Raw genomic sequence first — 19847 nt, 5'->3', positions numbered from 1 at the left:
GCCGGCGAGGCGAGCCAATGGGCGGCGAGCGTGCGGGGGCGGGGCGTGGCGGCGCAGGACCCGGATGTGGCTGCTGCGACCCCTCCTCCCCCGCGTTCCCCTCAGAGCCCCCGGCCGCGCGCCGTCGCTCGCTCTCGGGTCCCCGCGCAGGCCCTCGGGCGGCGGTGAGGCGGCGCACAGGCGGAGGAGCGGGCGGCGAGGCGACCGCGCGGAGGCGAGCGGGCCAGGCCCGGCCGGGCGGCCGCCGCCATGAGCGGCTCCTCGGGCACCCCGTACTTGGGCAGCAAGATCAGCCTCATCTCTAAGGCGCAGATTCGCTACGAGGGCATTCTTTACACCATCGACACGGACAACTCCACGGTGGCGCTCGCCAAAGGTAGCGCCCCGCGGCCGCCCCAACCGCCCCGCCCCCGCCAACAGCCGGGCCCGCGCCCCCGCCCCACTCCCCCCTCCCCGGCTCCCCTACGCAGTCCCGCCTCACCCCCCGGGGCGCCCCCCACATCCTGCCCGCGCCCCCCGGGGCGCCCTGGGCCTCCGCGCCGCTCCCGCCCCTGCCCTCCGGGGCTCGGCCTGCACAATGGGCTCCCCGCGCCCCGGCGGCAGCGTAATTGTGCGCGGCCGGCCCGCCCTGCCCGGGGTTGGGGTGGGGAGGTGGGGGCGGGTCCAGCTCCCGCGGCGCCGCCTCCCCCCCGCGGCGTAGCCCCCCCCCGCGGCGTAGCCCACCTCTGCAGGTGGGGGGGTCGGCGTTGCTAGGCTGTTTCCTCCCCAGCTGCCCGAGGGCGGAGGGGGCAGCTGGCGCCGAGAACCCGGTCCCTGTGGGGGAGGGGTGGGGCGAGGGGCCCGGAGTCTCCCCGGGGCCTCCCCAGAAGGCTGGGGAGCGAGAAAACGCGACTCCTGCAAGCCCTTCTGGAACCTATTAAGCAGCTGGGGCCTTGAGCCTGAACAAATAACCACGTCTTAATGGATTCTCCTGTCGGGATAGGAGCATCGGTTGGCGGTTCCATGCTCCTGTTTAAAGCGTCTTTCTACTCTAGTTCAGACGCTTCAGTCTGTGGGTTTACCCTTTTGTGACCGACCCCTCCCTGCGGGCGCTGGTAACCACACTGAAGTCCCTGGGAGACCTAGAGAAAGATGGCTGTACTGTGGCTCTGCCGGAGTCCAGAGCCTCTTCTGAGCGTGTTGAGGCTGGAGGTGGGCCCAAAGTTTCTTTGTCTTCATCCTCCGGGGACGATGACTGTGTCCTTCCCCTGCCTCTTGGAAGTGCTGAGTGCAGCCAGGTCTGCAGAAACCCTGTTTGTTTGATTGCTCTTGTTAGGCTGGAGACACTGGGCTGGGTCTCTAAGGGTCAAGGCGCAGCTACGTGCTCCTGTGTTAGAGGGAGCCCCCCCATCCAGGTCGCGGTCAGTTCCCAGCTCTGGGAGTAGCTCCTTTGAAAGCCTAGTATTTAAGTTTTCTGATAGATGCGTTGCTCCGGGACATAGTTTAGTACTGTAAGATTTTGTGGTCACTTGTACTCTTGGCTTTTGGCTACATTTGGCCTGAGACCCCCGTTGGAAAAACTGAGGCCCAGCGTAGTCCCTGGTCCTCAGCGGAGTTGTGCTAGGATTAGATAGAGGCTGCTTCAAGCCCAGCTCTGCCTCAGAGACCTGAGAAGGAGGCACTTGCTTGGGCTCCTTGAACCCTGCCAGTGGGGGTTAATCCCCTAGGAAACCCCTTCAGGAGGCACAGACGCTGGTGGTGTGGGTCCGCATTCTGGGCCGTTTTCTCCCATTGTTTCCCTACCAGCTCCTCCCAGGCTGCTTGTGGGCAGAAGGGTGGGGATGACACTCAACCTGCTGGCTTTTCTCAGAAGAAAAGAGACTCCCCAGGGGCGGTGTGTTGCGAGGCTTCAATCAAAAAGCAGCTTTGGGGCTGTTTAATCTGCAAAGTCAGATGTGAACCGGGGCGGCGGGCGGGGGTGGTGGGGTGGATTTGCAAAGCAGACGTCGTTTTGCAAGAGCGCTGGCCTTCCGTGTTTGGAAGGGAGACTGTCAGGCTCTGAATCGTTCGTGGTCGTCTTTGTGACCCAGAACTTTTTGGAGCTTTGCCAGCTGGGGTCTTGTAGGTATTGTCCGTTGATAACCGGGGGCGGAGCAGTTGAAACGTGGAAATTGCATGCTGTGGATGGTTCCTATGGGAGGACTGATTGAATGCACTTGGTTGAGGATGACAACATAACCCTTCTTTTTCTCAACCCCTAAGTGAGGTCCTTTGGTACTGAAGACCGTCCCACAGATAGGCCTGCCCCCCCTAGAGAGGAAGTTTATGAGTACATCATCTTCCGGGGAAGTGACATCAAAGACATTACTGTGTGTGAACCTCCGAAAGCTCAGCATGCGCTCCCTCAGGACCCTGCTATTGTTCAAGTAAGTGCGCGGCCCCGTTTCTGCCGTGGGCACCGTCTCTAAGAGGCGCTGGCTTCCAGACGGAGCTGGGTGTCATCTGGCCAGAGCGCTCAACTCGAGGAATAGCCTTTTCGTGAAAAGCAGTTGAACTTTGTCTAGCTGTTGGCGTTCTGTGGGAGGCCTCATCTCCTGCGGCACGCGCCGGGTGTGCTGTAGAGTGAGGCCGGCCCAGCGTGTTGGGCGGTGCAGGGGAGAGTGCTCTTAGTCTTGCCGGCACCTGGCGTTTGTCCTTTGTCTCGGGTGGGTAAGCCTGAAGCCCCGGTGGCATGCTGTGCGTGAGAGAGATGCTAGTACAGACTCGGGACAGCAGGGCTCGCTCTCCCAACACTGTCCCGATGATAAATTCAGCGTTGTGGGATGCTGAATTTGCAGGTGTCATGCCGTGTGCCTGCCTGCTGTGTTATGGCGTGTTCTGCCCAGGATTACTAGGGAGTCCAGGCTAATATCTCCTTGGCTTGTAAACCTCGACTTTCACCGACTCTTGCGGGGCTCACGCTGCAGGAGGTGCCGGGACAGAGCGTGCTCCCTGCAGGGTGGGGCTTGCACGCTGGGCTGTGTGGGCACGTGGAGAAGCCCCGGGTCAGACTTCTGAAAGGTTTGAGGTGAGCGGCCTTGGGAACTCCAGAAGAGGGAAGTGCTTGAGCCAGGCCTTGAGGGATGAAGGGGCCTCCCGGGAGCACGGGGAGCCGGAGAGAGGACACCGCGTGGGGTAGTTCCCCGGCTACACAGCCGTGCCCCGGCGTGTTGGGGCCAGGGCCCAGGTGAGGACACCATCCTCATCCCTGGCAGAGCCTGGACTCCTTGACGACCGGTAGTGGGGCCATTAGAGGGGTTCATGGAGTTAGGAGAAGGTCGTGTTAGAACTACCTGGCAGGTGGAGCTGGGGGTGAACGTGGAAAAGGCAGCTCTGGGCCCCTTAGGCCACCCTGGAGGCTCACACGCCCCTCAGTGCCGCCTCGGCCTCCCGGAGCAGGCTGACGGATCGGGCTGCCTTTCCCAGTCTGCACGGTGCTCTCCAGGCAGGGTGACAGGAGGGCCTTGAGCTGCTCTCACTTGTGTGTCTCATTGCTTAGTCTTCCCTGGGCTCGGGCTCGGCCTCCTCCTTCCAGCCACACGTGCCTTACAGCCCCTTCCGAGGGATGCCGCCCTACAGCCAGCTGGCCGCCAGCTCCCTGCTCAGCCAGCAGTATGCCGCTTCCTTGGGTTTAGGTGAGTAACCTTTTTCTACCTGGTAAAGTGCCTGTGCCGTGACATCCAGGAGCGGGGCCAGACCCTGGTGGTGGGGACGCTGTATTCGTGTCACGTTCAGCTGGCAGCGCACACTGAGCACCTTCTTCAGTGGCCCTTCAACTAGTTAGAACGCTTAGTAACTCCTCAGTTGAGTGGAAGAGGCAGCAGGGTGAGTTTTGGAACAGATGAATCGAATCAAAATTCATTTAAAGTGTCAGCCTGTGTCTGGGTGGAAGTTGTGGTACGTCTGGTTCAAAGAAGAAATAACCGATGTGTGTAATTACAGATGAGTTCTAACCATTTGCACATTTGTCAGCCTATAAATACAAAAGTTAAATGCAACGCCCACCTATCCTATCCTTTTACCATTCTCGTGTCAGTGCTTTGCTCAAAAATGAAGTTTCCCCTGAGGTTGAGTAAGGTTCGCTTCTACACGCGCGGAGCGAGAGTCACCTTGGCCATAGGTTTGCGGCACATTCAAACCCCGGAGTTGCAGGCATCACCCCCTTCACTCATATGAGTCACGTGCTTCTCATAGAAGAACCTCGTTGTCTTGATTGCTGCTCCTGGGGTGCAGGAGCCTTTCTCTGCTTGGCTCCCTGTTTCTAGATTAGGCTTGTGTGAGCAAAGTGTCCTATGAGAGATGGCTTGGCTCTTTCCAAGCCTGCTATACACAAGACGAGTTTCTCATTACTTATTTGTGTGCTTTTTTTTTTTTTTTTTTTGCTCTTTTCTCCTTTATCTTCTTTTAGAAAAGTTGGTAAGCCCTCCAGCCTCAGCCGCGGCTTCCAGCCCTAGTTCTTCTCCATCTCCACAGCCCGTTTCAGAGCTTGACATGTCCTCAGAGTCACATCAGCTCACTTCCAAGGGTAACAGCAGTTTTGCAGAACTGCATGCTGTCTTGCGAGCCATCCTAAGAGCGAGGGGGTAAACCAGTAGATCAGAATGACAGTAGCTGTAGCAGATAATTTGCCAAGCCCGTGGATCAGTTAAACTGCCTCTGTGTGTTTCTGCACGTAATCCTGACTTATTAACTCTCACAATTTTAAAGAGGGTATTAGAAAGAACCAGCAGTGCACTTTGTTCACTCTCCTGGGTCCAGGGTCTGTTTTGACCTGTACTGTGATTGCCACGTATGGGAAACGTCCCTCTGCACAGAAGGCCACTTCCCGGGGTTTCTGCTGGTCCTAAATGCAGTGTAGGTTGCTGGGTAAGACTGCAGGGCGATCCTCCAAGTAACAGGCATGCTGCTCTAGGATCCGTGTGGCACATTCCTCACCCATCCTGGGCGTTCCGCATCGGGGGCCTCGGGGGTCTTTGTAAAATGAAGCACCATTAAAATTGGGTGGCTAGCCTGAGTTGTTGACCGGGTGAGCAGTGGGCCTGATGACCGGCTTGGTAACACTGGTTTGTCCCACCTGTCTGCCGGGTGCCGCACCTGTGGGTGGTTTCTTGCCCTTTCTGGGCCTTCTCCTTTCACCAGAGGTCTGACGTGAGAGCGCCGTGTGCGCCGCCCTCACCTTTGCAGAGACTCTGTCCAAGATGATACCTGGGGCTTTCATTATGGCACACAACTACTGTCAGTCTGTTACTTTGCATGTGTTGCTTTCCTGCATGGGTGCCAGTGGATCTGAGTTACAGCGGTAGTGATGTTTCTTTCCCCACTTAGAAATTGCACAAGGTAGTTCATTGTCCTTAGGGTCATTTACATAAAACTGCTCTTAGGGCAAGATAGTTTGATCTGTTTTTATGAAAAGCCAATGAGCCCAAGATTCTTGACCCATCCAGTTACAGCGTGAGCAGGAAGCAGCCGTCTTGTTCAGGGAGGGCCGTGCTGAGTGAGGCGCTAGGCCGGAGAAAGTGGTCTAGGTCGACGAATGCCCATCACAGAGGACACTTAAAAGTACCAGTAGGGGGGCTTCCCTGGCGGTCCAGTGGTTAAGAATCCACGTTTCCACTGCAGGGGGCACGGGTTCAATCCCTGGTCGGGGAGAACTAGGATCCCGCATGCCACACGGCCAAAAAAGAAAAATAAGAAAAAAAAAGAAGTATCAGTATGTAGGGCCTGCCCTTTGAGTACTTTTGATCCGGTTGTGAGGAATTTCTCAGAGTAATTTCTGACAATAGTTTCTGTTCTATGTTTAAAAACAAAGGTAGACTATCCAGTCTTCACTGTGTTGGGCTGCCCCTCCGATAATAGTTACTCCATGGTTAGGGCTCATTTATTTCTGTCTCAAAAGTCTGTGCACCTCCCCCCAGTCCTCAGTTGTCCCGTTTAAACAGTGCCCACCGGAACGTGGGAGGGGAAAGGAGGAGATGGCCGGACATGTGTGGCACGCCCTTCTCTGTCCTCTTCTTGCGGCAGAGGCCCATCTCGTGAGGGGCACCTCCACCGAGGCCGGGTTCTGAGCACGCCTGCGCTCAGGCTTGGGGATGCCGTGTGGTGGGAACAGACTCAGTGCAGCGCCGTCTCCAAGGGCAGCCTGGGAACCCTTCGTTTCTTACGATGAGCCTTCACCCGGAGGAATGCAGGCTGTTATTTCTCTGTAGTCAGCTCTCATCACTTCCTCCTTTTTGGTTTTATTGTGCCTTAAGCAAAAACGACAGTGTTCTAGAATTTTAACTTCAAAGGCTGAGCACTGCATTCTGTGGAAGATGCCAGACTGGGGTGGTTCTTGTCCAGCATGGCCCAGAGCGAAACACATTCTCAGACCGTGAATTCACCGGCATCTCGGGACTGCCGAGCTCCCTCGGGGTTAGAGCTTGTGTGGTTTGGGGGAAGCTTTTTCTAAACCGCTTGAGAGGTGCTTATTGTGCTGGGCTGTTTTTCCCTCCTCCGATGCCCTAACTGGGGGAGCCTGCTGGCTTTTTTGCTGCCTGGGCTAGACGCAGAGGGGATGGTGCGGGGTGGGGGCTTTGCCTGGGTTCGCTAGAGCCTCTCCAGGCGGTGGCCTTCCTCCTGCCGCACAGCCCGCTGGACGAGGAGTGTCTGTGTCTGTCGGGGGCAAGGGGGTGTGGCCTTCTCCTTGTCTCTCTTATTAACCTCTCCTCCTCCTCAACTCAGGAGCTGGCTTTCCGGCTGTCTCAGTCAGCAAGAGCCCCATGGTGGAGCAGGCTGTCCAGACTGGTTCTCTTGATAACCTGAACACCAAAAAGCTGTTACCTGGCAAGGGCACCGCGGGGATGCAGCTCAACGGGCGCCCAGCCCCGCCAAGCAGCAAGGCCGCCAGCGGTACTTAAATACTCACTCCCCTGGAGTTTATTCGTGTTCTCAGTGGCACAGCGCTTCCTGGGGTTCTTTTTTTATCCTTTAATTAGACACCCCCGCCCCCCGCCCTGTAGGCTTTTGCAGGGCCGGCTCTTGCGCAGTCCCCGGTGGCGCCGCCCTGCTCCCGTCGCCAGGCTCTGCTCCCGTCCCCGGGCTCTGCTTTCGCAGGCGCTTTGCCTTACTCTTCCTTTTTGCGCCTTAGATGTAGCTCAGCCGGCAGCTGTGCAGACTCAAGGGCAGGTGAATGACGAGAACAGAAGACCTCAGAGGAGGCGATCAGGTAACAGCTGTTGCCACTTGAGTTCTGGGGAGCCGAGAACCACCCGGTCGCGCTCCGCTTACCGCTCCTGCCCGCTTCTCCGTGGGCGACGGTTTCAGGGTGCTGGGCTCAGCGGCAGCTTCGGTGTGCTCTGTCCCCGCTTTGTCTTCTGTCTCACACCGAGTAATGCTGACTTAGTGGCTTACCAGCCAGGGCTGTCCTTTCCTTCTCACAGGGAACAGACGAACAAGGAATCGCTCCAGAGGGCAAAGCCGTCCAACTAACGTCAAGGAAAACACAATCAAGTTTGAAGGCGACTTTGATTTTGAGAGTGCAAATGCCCAGTTCAACCGAGAGGAGCTGGACAAAGAATTTAAGAAGAAACTGAATTTTAAAGGTTTGAAAATTTGCCCCTCCCCAGGAGTGTCCACAGCGCAGGTCAAGGAGAGACGGGCGGGGGCAGCTGGGATGGTGGTCGGCGGGGAAACTGTGCTGTCTGAGCAGTTCCCAGAAAGGAGAGGAGTCTGGGGGGAGGACCGTGCTCGGGGGATGAGGAGCAGATCGCAGGGCCCAGGGCTGGACGAGACCAGCAGCGAGGAGCCAGAAGAGCTTTCCACTTAGTGCAGAACACTCGCGGCCGTTTCCCTGAGGCCTGAGGACAGCCCTCGGGTGGCCCAGCGAGGACCTGTCCTGGTGGAAGGGGCTTTGTTTGCTCCTTGGCATCTCAGCGCTCTGCTTCTCTGCGTAGACGACAAAACTGAGAAAGGGGAGGAGAAGGACCTGGCGGTGGTGACCCAGAGTGACGAGGCCCCTGCTGAGGAGGATCATCTGGGGCCCAACTGCTACTATGACAAATCCAAGTCCTTCTTTGACAACATTTCCTCTGAACTCAAGACCAGGTCAGGGGGCTGGGGGGCCGGGCAAGGCCTGGGGGAGCTGGGGGGAAGACACTCTGCCCCCAAACTCTGAGACTGGGGCATGCTCTTTTGGAGACTACACCCAGATCTTAGGTTCAAGGCACATCTCTTAGGCTCACGTTATTACCGTAATTGGTACGTCAGGCCCAGTGGTGCCAGCGGTAGGTGGTGGTGTGGGAAGCCCTGGCGGTCACAGGCACCTGAGGGATCTGACCCAGGTCCCGGCCCCTCTTTGCTTAGCTGCCCCTTTCTCATCAAGGTTGGGCTGGACCACCCTCCCCACCACGTCGATGTTCCCGTTCGGTACCACCTCGCCTGGGCCTGCTTCTTGGTCTGACCTTGGTGGCCTTAGGCCCTTGCTACCTGAGGCAGCTGGCAGGAGTGTTCGCAGTATTCTTTCACCCACCTGATTGCTTGAGGCCGGGGACTCTGTCGCGTGCTTTGTTTTTAGCACCCAACAGCTGGTGCTCAGATGTTGCCCGAGAACAGCTAGACAGTAAACGAAGTCTACAGAACGGGCATGGTGTGGAAACTCAGATCCATTCGTTCGCAAGTGGAGTAGCAGGCACACCGCGGGCACTGGGGGAGCAGCAGAAGGCAAGCCGGGCGGTCCCTGTTCCCCCTGCCACCCCTCTTACATTTCGGCAGGGGAAAGAGAGAACAAAAAAACAGGCGCACGAGATAACACCTAGCAGTGAGGCGGGAGAGGTTGGGGCGTGTGTTGGGTGTGAGGGGAGTGGAGCGCCGAGGTCTCGGGTGAGGTTCGGGAGCCAGTGGGAGGGTGAACGCAGGACGGGGTGCAAGGCGGAGGCGGGCACGTGCAGCTGCTGTGTGGCTGGAGCGGAGCCTGGGGGTGTCAGGAAGGAGCGATGAAGATGGGACGGTCCCTGCCGGGCTTTGTAGGTCACAGTGACAACTGGCTTGGGGAGAGCAGTGCTTTCTGAGGTTTCACTGCTGCTTTGTGGAGAGTGGGCAGAGGTGGGGCAGGCATGGAAGCTGAGTGGTCACGTCAGAGGCTTTGGGGTAGTGGGCAGTGCTGGAGGAGGGGAGAGAGGCTTGGCCTCTGACACGCCCTGAAGGCTTGCTGCTGGGCTGTGAGGAGAGCCTGGATGGCTGAAGGCTGCGGTTGCTGCTGCTTGGAGTGAGGAGGTCAGGGGGGCAGCAGAGCAGGGGGTTGGGCTGGGTGTGTTGCGTGTGAGCTGCCTGTAAGCAGCCCCGTGGCACACAGTTGGACATCAGGGGGTCCTTGCTGGAGGGGCAGAAACGAGTGTTGGCAGCGTTGGTGCTGCGTCCGCACCTCCCCTAAAGCGTACATGTCATACATAGCCTTGGAGACCCTGCTCCGTTTAGCCCAGCCCCCTCCTCATTTCTGGAGACTCGTCTGGAGGGGTCCGTGATCTGCTCCAGGTCTCGGAGCCTGCACGGGCCCTGGGCCTAGCAAGCAGGGAGGGCTTCCTTCGTAGCGCGCTGGTGTTGCGTGCCGGCCTTAGACGACGCCGGTGTGAGAGGTTTATACCGGGCAGCCCCATCCAGTGGGAGACAGGCCTGGTTGGAAACTGGGCTGGGAGCCCCTGCAGTGTTGAGTCTCCGGCTCCAGGGTCCTGACTGGATTGCCCCCCCAGTGGCTCCAGTGACGAGTCACCATCCGTCCGTCTGTCCTTTCTCCCTCCCCGGCTGTGTGAGGCTGGGGCCCAGCCCGGAGAGCTGTGAGGAGTGCCCGCTGTAGTCGGCCTCACGCTCCTTGTCTTGTTGGTTCAGTTCCAGGCGGACGACGTGGGCTGAAGAGAGGAAGCTCAACACGGAGACCTTCGGGGTGTCGGGAAGGTTTCTTCGTGGCCGTAGTTTCCGGGGTGGATTTCGAGGGGGCAGGGGCAACGGTGCGGCCCGTCGTAACCCGACGTCCCACAGAGCTGGGACTGGCAGGGTGTAAGGAGGCAGCCGAAGGTGAGTGAGGGGAGCTCTGGGGTCCTCTGGTGGGGGAGGGGGCATCCGGACGGGGCTGCCAAGTAGGAGAAGCCTCTTCAGGAGCTTCAGAGCCAAACTGAGGCCGTGACTCTCTGAGTGAATCCCCCAGGGGGCTCTTGGGGACGGTGGGACCCAGGCCCCGGGGCTGTCAAAGTGAGGGTCTGGGTGCTCCCCACTCTGGTGTGGTCAGGAAGGAGCGATGGTTACAAGCCAGGTCTCAGCTCCAGCCTGGCCTTGCACTGACCTTGAGTCTGCGTTTTTAACTAGGTCGAGGGTGACGTGTGTGCCCCGTAGGGGCTGGGCGGTGAGTGGGCTACGGGTGGGACCTGGAGCTGCCTCCCCGCCCCCCGGTGTGAACAAAAACGATGACCTTGGGTTGTGATGGGAAGGTCTGGGAAGCCCCGGCCTGACTTGGGGTAGGAGGGAGGCTGAGCAGCCCCTGCCCTTCATCCACGGTGCTGGGCTCGGGCCGGGGAGCTGCCTGGACATGCTCACTAGGTGTTGTGTCTCCTCCTCGCAGGCTCTCGCTGAAGCGGCACCGACGCCAGCCTGTGTCTACGAGGACGTTGGAAAACGCTGCACTTCCTGCGGGAGACGTGGGTCACTTTGTTTACTGAGTTTGGAAAATTCCCATGCTACTGCTTATGTTTTGGACTGAACCGAACTTGGACATGGTCTAAGTTAGAACCACTTTTTTGGGGGGACGTGTATATGGGAAACCTCTTTGAGGTATCTTGGCCTATTTTTCCTTTTTAGTTGTGCACAGCCTGATTCTAAGGTTTTGGTATTTTGCAGAAAGTTTTCTAGAGGGAAAGCGTGTGATCCTCACTTTGTGACCTTTTTTGGACAGCTTTGATTTTTAACGTGGAATCAAATCCCATTTGGCAAATGCAGCAGCCAAGCGCATCTCTGTAATCCAACTGGCTGCTGGTGCTGCTGGCCTGGCACCCACTGCCAGAGGTGGGGCCTAGGAGCCAGGCGTGGCCAGCATGGGGGGCCTAGGGCATGGAAAGTGGGGTGTCCCACGGATCATGTTGTAGAAGCAAACCAGACGACCCTGACATCCCGAGCAGCAGCGACTAAGCGGGCTGGCGGCGACTACGGGCTGGCGGGGGTCTGGCGGGGGTCGGGGGCCCTGAACGGGAGGGAGCTGGGAGCTGTCACTTGGAGTGTGGCTTCCATAGGAATCGGGGCTGGGGGTGAATGCCCAGGACAAGCTCCTCTGCGGCGTCCCTCTCCCTCCTGCCCTCTCCCTGCCAGTCCCTGACCCAGGCCAGTCAGCATTGGACTCTGGCCGAACACTGTTCGGTGTCTTATCCACTTGGAAATGAGCCAGTCTTTTTTTTTTTTTTTTTGCAAGGTCGGTTGACCGAGAGCATATTTCCTCTCACTTGTAAATAGTTCTGTGTTTTTGTTTTACTGGTGGGTGGAGGGAGGGTGGGGAATATAAATTTGTTGCATGAACAAAAGGATCAGACCTTCAGTAGAAGCATGCGTCCCTCTGACAGGGCATGGTGGTGAGCATAAGCACCTTGGTAACTAAATCCCTTTAAGCAGGCCTAACGGTTTCAGTTCTGTTATCGCTTAAGTTACTGTAAAAGCTTAGGTTTATTTTTGTAGGAATTAATGGCTAAGAATTAGAACATAGCAATGTGGCTGCTCTGTTGGAGCAATGTAAACTTGTAATTATAAACAAACATGCAAACCTTTAAAACCCTCTTCTTCTCTGTTCTGAAAATAAATAATCCTGTTGACTCTGTTGCCCGAGTTACATCATGGCTCACATGCCTGTCCCAAGGTAGGTGTTGTGTGCTGTTCAGATTTGGGGGACATCTGGCACTCTGGAGTTGAGACCTGGCCAGTCTGGGTACAGGGCAATGAACCAGGCCCTAGGTTACTGAGAGCCACCTTCCCGGGGTGAGTGGTGCTGCTTTCCGGATACTCTGGACACTAGTTTAGAGAACCTGCTTCGGAAGTGGCCCCTTCGCTGCCATAATACAGCTTCCAAGCTCCCCAGAACTTTCATGTTGTTGATGCCTTGGAACCTGTTACAGGGCTGGACCCTGGGACTACAGAGAAAAGCCAAGACTTGGCTGGTTTCAGACTGAAAGCATGTAATTTCACTGCAGTGGGTTTCCAGGCGATTTTTTTTTATATAAATTCATTCATTTATTTATTTTTGGCTGCGTTGGGTCTTCGTTGCTATGCGCGGGCTTTCTCTAGTTGCGCCGAGCGGGGGCCACTCCTCGTTGGCGGTGCGCGGGCCTCTCGTTGCAGTGGCCTCTCCTGTTGTGGAGCACGGGCTCCAGTAGTTGTGGCATGTGGGCTCAGCAGTTGTGGCGCACGGGCCCAGTTGCTCCGCGGCATGTGGGATCCTCCCGGACCAGGGCTTGAACCCACCCGTACCAGGGCTTGAACCCATGTCCCCTGCACTGGCAGGCGGATTCTTAACCACTGCACCACCAGGGAAGTCCTCCAGGTGATTTTTAAAAAGCAATCTCAGGACTAAGGCCCACCTGGCCATCTGTGAGTGATTCAGGCTGAGAGGAGGACCAGACAGCAGGCCGAGTTGGCCTGTGACATCTGCATGCAGCCTTGTGTTCTTGCCAGCTTCCGTTTCCGGGCTGTCTACCTCTCCCCAACAGATCCTGAGCATTGCCGGTAGTTTCAGAATTTAACAAACTCTTAGCAATCTTCCATTTTTTTGCTGACTAACATCTTTGACCAATTAAAAATAAAAACCTTCCATAGCTGACCTGCTACATGCAACTGGCCTTAGCACTAAACTAGGTAGGTGACTCAGCACTCAGGCTAAACAGGTATTTCTCTGCTAGAGAGTCTAAATATAGTTAAGTCACAGTTTACCACCTATGACTACCCTTGCTATTAAAACTTTAAACTGAAAATCACTGTGACAATTAGACACTTTAGGCTAAGTTTAACATGTCTCTGGGCCTCTTTACCCCTGTTTATTTTGACCGTGCCGCGTGGCTTATGGGATCTTAGCTTCCCTACCAGGGATTGCACCTGGGCCCTCAGCAGTGAAAGCACCGAGTCCTAACCACTGGACCGCCAGGGATACGCTTTAGTCCTCTTTAGAATCCTGACGTATATATGCCATTGAATGAAAACCCAGAGTACAAGAGAAGCTGGAGACAGCAGAGCCCTGGCGTTGGAGTCCTACCAACCACTGTGGTCGGAAGAGACAACCAGCCCAAGGACTCTTCTAAGAAGCCTTTTGTGAGTTCTCCTGGGGCAAAGGAAGCCAAAAAGCAATGCCATCACCAGGGCTGGCGGCAGGGCCTCACGAGAAGCAGCAGAGGTGTGCAGGAGAAGGGTGGTTAGGGTTTTTCTGTAAAGGCAAAGCTTAGGACCATGACTCACCCTGCTGTGGACTGGAAGCTAGAAGAAGGGTCATCTTTCTGGCTAAAAAGGGAGTGAGGGTAGGAAACAGCCAGAAGTCTTGAGGTAGCAAACAGGAGTGCTGACTTCATCTACTAGAACCAGAAATTCAAGACAAGTTCCACAGCTACTGCTCTGCAAAATGAGCTCAAGATGTAAACTGAGCACTGTTTGTCCCCACATCCTGACATCGTACATTCATTAAGGACTTGAACAAAGGCGTAAGAACAGTCATCCTGTTTAGAACTCCTGAATGGGAGAAACCCTGAGTTTCTGTAACCACGGCGCCTGTCTACAGCAGTGTGGACCCCGTAAAGCCTTCCCACAAACCCCAAGGGAGGAGCCCCACTCGGCCGTTGCCTTGTCTTAGAGCCTGGCGAGGAGCTGGAAGGAATGGCTCCAGAGACCCAAAGCGAGCAAACTTTCTAAAGAGCTATCAGCACACCCGAAGGGTACGTCAACCCCTAAAAGAAAGGTTAAAAAACAGGCAAGTTTATTGTAGGACACTTAATACGGATAAATGGGATAGAAATGCCTACATGTCATTTGGAAAATCAGCCATGATTTGAATTTAAAAATAGCTACAGGCAAAATTTCATTCATCATGATGCTTTCTTTTGTTTCTTCTTTTCATTTTCTTCTTTTTCTTTTTCAATCTCAGCAACGTATTTCTCAATTTCTTCAGGATTTAAAATCTATCAAAGGAACAGTATGGTTAGCCACACAAGGGCCCCCGAACACAGGCCCCAGATGCCCCTTCCAGCTGCTGCTACAGGAAAGCAAGGCCACATGTGCCTGACCCAGGGAACAAGCTGGAACTGATGTGTAGGTGATAATTATAAAGCAGAAGCAAACGTGCACAGCTGAGGTTTTCAGCACGCGAATGCTTTCTTTTCGACTCATTTGTGGGGATCCTTGGAAAGAATCTTTCTCGGGGCTAAAGCCACAGCAGAATGGTCCTGAATGTGCACTACCCCTGCCCTGACCACTGGGAACACTCCATAGGTAAGGACAGCAAACCAACTTGGTGATTACCTTGAGGGGTTGATCTCGTCTCATGACAGCAAGTTCTATGTTTTTGCCACCTGACTGAACCACCTCGGAGGGGAGAGAAGAGTGTTAGATACCTCACCCACCTCAAGACCAAACAGCGAGCGCCCTCATGTGCCCTGTGAGCCCGAACCCAGCGCTGCCACACAAGGGGATGGGGGTGGGACACTGGGGTCCCAGTACCCAGAGCGTGTGTCCTAGCTGCGCACTGATGTGGCCAGTCCTTTGCGATATCCTCCTGCCTTCAGGCAGCTGGATTTGGGCGGGGCTGCTGGTCCCTCCTCCTGCACAGCAGGTGTGCTCACGGCCCTCCCATCTGTTCTCAGCCTTTCCCACCACTAAGCCCGGACGTCTGGACCCCCTCTGCCTCTTTGGCTTCACCCCCTAGCACCTCCAAGGACGGCTTCCACCCACTATTCCCAGCGCTTCTAAGTCCCTGACTCTATAGCGGTAGCTCGAGCCTCGGAAAGGCTGAGCGCTTGGGCAAGCCACCTAGCCTCTCGGTGCCTGGACTGCCCAGATGTATAAGGAGCTGATACAGCCCCAGAGCAGTGCCTGGTGCTACGGTTGGCGCCCTTGCCACCTCCTTGTTGCCCACATGTCAGCTGCTCCATTCTGCGCTGTCCGTTCCGGCCAGCCCAAGTACCACCACCACGGCGTGCGCGTCTTCAACATATTGCCCAGATTTCAAACACAAACTTACTTCCAGGAGGGCCTTGATAACCAGCTTAATAGTCAGGTCGTCTGTTTCAATGGCTTCGTCAGTATAATTCTTCTCTAGAAATTCACGCACTGACTTGGCACCCCTGCCTATAGCGTTGGCCTGAAACAGGGATGGGTGTTACACGGCACAGAGTGTGACAATCCAGAGCCAGCCCAAGAAAACGACCCCCACCGCCACCCCCGTGGCCCAGCCAGTGCCACCCTGCTCCCATGTGCTATGGTGAGGGGCAGCCTGGGGGCAGGCGGGCCTGTACTCCAGGCCCTGCCCCATGGCTTCTTTTTGCAAAGGGCTATGTGGAGTTGGTGCTGATTCCTACCAAGAAAGGGATTCTACTGAAAGACACGCGGGCAACTTGACTACGCCATGTATCCTTACACCTCGCTGTCCTTTCCTCCCAAAAAGCAACGCTTAACGACTTCTCAGCTCCCGTGTCACAACTATGTCGTGAACACACTTGTGTATGTGTACACACCTATCTACAGGATTAGGCCAGCTCAAGGTCCCAGTGGCCTCCAAAGCTGCTTCTACTGGCAAGATGGCCCAAAACAAAGCCCCCCTGTTTTGTCAGGGACTCACCTTCCAGGCATGGTACGTGCCCGAGGGGTCAGTCTGATAGAGTCGGGGGGTACCATCAAAGTCAAAACCCACGATAAGGGCAGAGATGCCAAACGGCCTGCGCCCGTTGCTCTGTGTGTAGCGCTAGCGGAAAAAGAGACACAGTGACACTGCTGCCTTGGCACGAAGGCCCCCCAGAACCCGCCGTAAGTAAAATACACGTGATGTTCCAAACACAGCTTTTAACCACAAGTAAAATACACATGATGTTCCAAACACAGCTTTTAACGAAGGGATGAAAATAAATTAAGCCCACGTTCAGGTTATTTGCAATTCAGGTGAGAAATGAAATGAGCCCATGGTTTTCAGCATTCCTCCTTCTCTTGCTGCATTTTCATTCTCAGAAAGACCAGAATTGCATCATGAAGCACAGCTGGGGCTACTTGGAATTACTTTGACAGCAGACGCAATCTGGCTACACATTTTGGTTCACAGGTGACTAAGATTTCACCAGAGTGGGCGTGGCTTTCAGCCCCCTCCCAACTGCTTGGTGACTGGTCATTCAAAATGACAAGACAAGAACTACATCATTTCCCTATGGAAATATGAATCTGGACTGCCCCATGCCACTAAATAAGAACACAACAAATGCCACTTAAAAGGATAAATGTGGTAAAACTACACAGAGTTGAAGTCAAGGCTAGGACCACGTGCATGGAACAAGTATGGTCTCCTGATCTCCCCACAGTGATGCGTGCGGCCACGTGAGGTAACGCGGCAGGACACTCCACGACAAAGCAGTGACTGCTCACAGCTAGCCGAGCCACGGCAGGCACACACACACCCACCTGCTTCAGACTGGCGATGTACCGTGTGATGTACTCCACAGTGACGGGGTCCTCCACGGTCAGCCGGTGGCTCTGGCATTCCACCCGCGCCCTGTTGATGACTATCCTTGCATCAGCAGTGAGGCCTGCAACGAACACAGAGAGAGCTCCCGCTGAGCCACCCCTCGTCCGGCCGATCGTCGAGGCCAGCGCAGATCACACGAGTGAACAGCAATCACCCTCGGCCGGTCCTCTGACACCCAGCACCAAGATCATTCTGACCACCAGCGGAACCAGCAGCCTCTGTGAGCTTCTCTGAGAAAGCTGCGTGTACGAGGAGCTGTGTGTATTTACACAGGCTGTCAACACGCTAATTTTTTGACAAAGCAAGTCAATCTCTAGCTTAGGTAAACTGACCTCCCCGCTGAGAAAGGAAATGAATGAAAACCCAGAAGTGCAAGAACACACGACACGTCCCGAGAGCAGGGTGCTGTCCAGCTCTCCCCACTTCACGGGCGCAGTTAGCTGTGACAGCTGACCTTTCTCCTGCCGGCAGCGATGGAGGCGACAGCACAGCGCCTCATCCCGGGGTGTTTAATCATGTGGCCCCTGTGCTTCCGCATCCTGGGGAGGACCTCCCCCTGCAACTGTGGCCAGCCCTCTTCTTGAAGGCCAGCCCTTTCTTTTGAATGATTTCAGGTTACCCAATTTTCCCGTCCCTCAACAGCCCTTCCACCAGGTTAACCTCCAGAGCACTGTTCTAGGAGACCGAGAAATACAGCACGGGCCCCAGACTTACCCGCGAATGCCATGCAGACATTGTCGTCCAGAGCACAGATCTTCCGCACTGTTCTTTCATCCTGCAGTTTGGCCACTGACTTCTTCTCCACACCAAGAACAACAATGTCTTTTCCTCGGACACCAACCTTCAATAAATGGCAACACTGCACTTCAGGAGCTGACACGAGGTTCTGCCAGCAGGCACGGAGCACTAACGGCAGATGCTAACGTGGTCCTGTGAACACCCCAGGGGTGGCACGCACACCCTGCACACCGTGGGTCTCGATCCACTTTTGGCAGAGCCAGTCCAGGTATCACAATCTAGGTGCCTAGTCTTGTGCCTTAAAATACTGATACGTAGTTTCAGTTACAGCACAACTAAGGAGTAACTACTGTATCATTAGTGTGTATGTGTACACGTGTCATTTCAACCCCGTGAATCAAAGAGTCTCTGGAAGGCTTGAGTGTGAGTCCCTAACAATGAAGTCAGGTGTCCTGAAAGCAGTGTTGATGTGGTTGTAAAACTATACCAAAACATTCCCCCCTCTCTCGTGCACTTTTTTTTTTTTTTTGGCCACAACGCTCGTGGGATCCTAGTTCCCCAATGAGGGACCGAATTCAGGCCACGCAGTGAAAGCGCCGAGTCCCAACCACTGGACCGCCAAGGAACTCCCCTCTCCTGCACTTCGGAAACCAATGTGCACAGCGGCGGGGAAGTGCCTGATATGGCATCAGGTGGACAACGTATCAAGTATTACTGGGAGGCCCGCGGCTCTCTGTTTACGGCTGACACTGTAGCGCGGAGAAAAATGTATTAAAAACATGGGGGGGAAAAAAGTCACTGCCTGCCAGTTAAACCCCTCAATCGAAGCAGCAGCAGACACAAATGAGACAATCACTTGGAAAAGCAACCTCTTCTCTTAGTTCAGAGCAGGGTCTCTCAGCCTCTGCCCTACAGGCACCTGGAGCAGCTAATTCGTCACTGTGAGGGGCTGCCCCTGCGCACTGTGGGATGTTTAGCGTCACCCCAGCCTCCACCTCTAGAAGTCTCCACGTGGGGTGCAGAAAAGCACTGGTTGGCAGTGCTTCGGATTTCAAGGAGCTTTCTCGTGAACTGTCTTCCATGGTCTTCAAAGTTCCCAAGGGAAAGAAGGCCAGGCCCAGAGAGAGTCAGGTTAAGCAAAGGTAGCCACCCTGGCGTGACCCACGATAGTATGGGGATGGGGGTGTCAGCTGACCCCAACAATCTTTAAGCTGAGGCAGGTCACAAGATGGATTTGGGGCCTTAATTTCAAAAAAGATTCAAGAAACAAAAAATACTTCAAAATTTACAGAATCGTGTGTGTTTTCTCTCTGCCCACTCAAACCTCTGAAACACCAGATAAAAGATAAACCATCATCCATTCTGACCAATCAGCAAACTGACATGTGTCTTGAGGACAGCATGTATTTATATCTGAAACACTCGTCTAAATGAGAGGCGCGCTCGGGTGCGACGGGACATGGGTCTGGCGCAGTGACCAAAGGGGTGGAGAACTCAGCAGTTGGACCCAAGACGGAGCCTGCCCGCCGCGCCGGCGGCCCGGAAACTGCAGGGTTGATGCCGACACCGGCCGCCCTCTGTTCTCGAGGCCGACCCGGACTTTAAGCGCAACTGCTTTCCGCGGCGGTTGGGGGGGTAAGTCGCCTACCTGGGAGCTGTCCACACACAGTTCGCGGAGTCACTCCCTTAAGAAGCATTCCGGAGCGAACAAGGGGCGGGCCCTGCCTCTCGGAGTCCCGCGCCCCGGCCCCGCCCGGCCCCCAGCCCCCAGCCCCCCAGGTCCACGCGAGGGCCCCCGCCAAGATGGCGTCGGCGCCAGGCGCGCGCACGGCTCCGGACACGGACGCGGGGCACCGAAGCCAGCGGCCTGCAGAGCGCCTGCCGAGCCAGGAGCCGCCCCGCTCGCCCGGACGCGGAAGCCGGCGCCCGGAGAGCCGCCCGGCCTGTCCTCACGTCTCCCGCCCGCGGCTCGCAGCGCCCCTTCCCCGCAGCGACGCCCACGTCGCGGCTTCCGAGTGCGCCCCACACCATCGTGCCGCCCCAAGCCCCGCACCACCGCGCTCCCGTCAGCGCGGACCCCAGGGAAGCTGGTCGGCAAGACGAGCCCGGGCCCCACCCAGCCGCCCGGGCCTCCGCCTGCCCCCCGCGCCCGGCCTCCCCGCTCACCGCAGTCGAGCCCTTCTTCACGGCCTCCTGCGCGTACTCCACTTGGAAGAGGTGGCCGTCGGGCGAGAAGACGGTGATGGCGCGGTCGTAGCTCATGCCGACGGGCCGACGCGATCAGGACCGGGAAAAGCGCACACTCACGGCCGCGCAGGCCGCGATTCACGCCGCTCGCCCACCCCCAACGCCGGCGACTGCGCTGCCGGCGTAAGGCGGTGTC

The 19847-nt window shown here is 56.3% G+C and overlaps 2 protein-coding genes across 5 annotated transcripts; one reads left to right on the top strand and one right to left on the bottom strand.

The window, feature by feature from the left end:
• Nucleotides 1-96: 96 nt before the first annotated feature.
• On the top strand, nt 97-11837 carry LSM14B (LSM family member 14B). Of its 4 annotated transcripts, XM_082359808.1 has the most exons (10): nt 101-376; nt 2242-2405; nt 3518-3653; nt 4427-4543; nt 6739-6906; nt 7145-7222; nt 7437-7598; nt 7950-8100; nt 9877-10062; nt 10604-11837. In XM_082359808.1, exons 1-9 carry the CDS (start codon nt 250-252, stop codon nt 10046-10048), a joined length of 1275 nt encoding a protein of 424 aa, XP_082215934.1. In that variant the 5' UTR covers nt 101-249; the 3' UTR covers nt 10049-10062; nt 10604-11837. The 4 variants fall into 4 exon arrangements, with proteins under 4 accessions (XP_082215937.1, XP_082215935.1, XP_082215934.1 ...); XM_082359809.1 differs by lacking the exon at nt 7145-7222 and having other exon boundaries at nt 98-376; XM_082359810.1 differs by lacking the exon at nt 4427-4543.
• A 2119-nt stretch (nt 11838-13956) lies between these two features.
• On the bottom strand, nt 13957-19841 carry PSMA7 (proteasome 20S subunit alpha 7). The gene is made up of 7 exons (XM_082359823.1): nt 19631-19841; nt 17441-17567; nt 16663-16787; nt 15836-15958; nt 15239-15358; nt 14521-14583; nt 13957-14180 (listed from the first exon to the last, which is right to left on the bottom strand). The coding sequence occupies exons 1-7, from the start codon at nt 19724-19726 to the stop codon at nt 14088-14090; spliced, it is 747 nt and encodes a 248-aa protein (XP_082215949.1). The 5' UTR covers nt 19727-19841; the 3' UTR covers nt 13957-14087.
• Between the last annotated feature and the right edge of the window lie 6 nt (nt 19842-19847).

The sequence above is a fragment of the Balaenoptera borealis genome, assembly GCF_965194805.1.
Source record: "Balaenoptera borealis genome assembly, chromosome: 16".
Taxonomy (NCBI): Eukaryota; Metazoa; Chordata; class Mammalia; order Artiodactyla; family Balaenopteridae; genus Balaenoptera; species Balaenoptera borealis.
The sequence above is the reverse complement of the archived record's forward strand: the minus strand, read 5'-3'. Positions and strand labels throughout refer to the sequence as shown.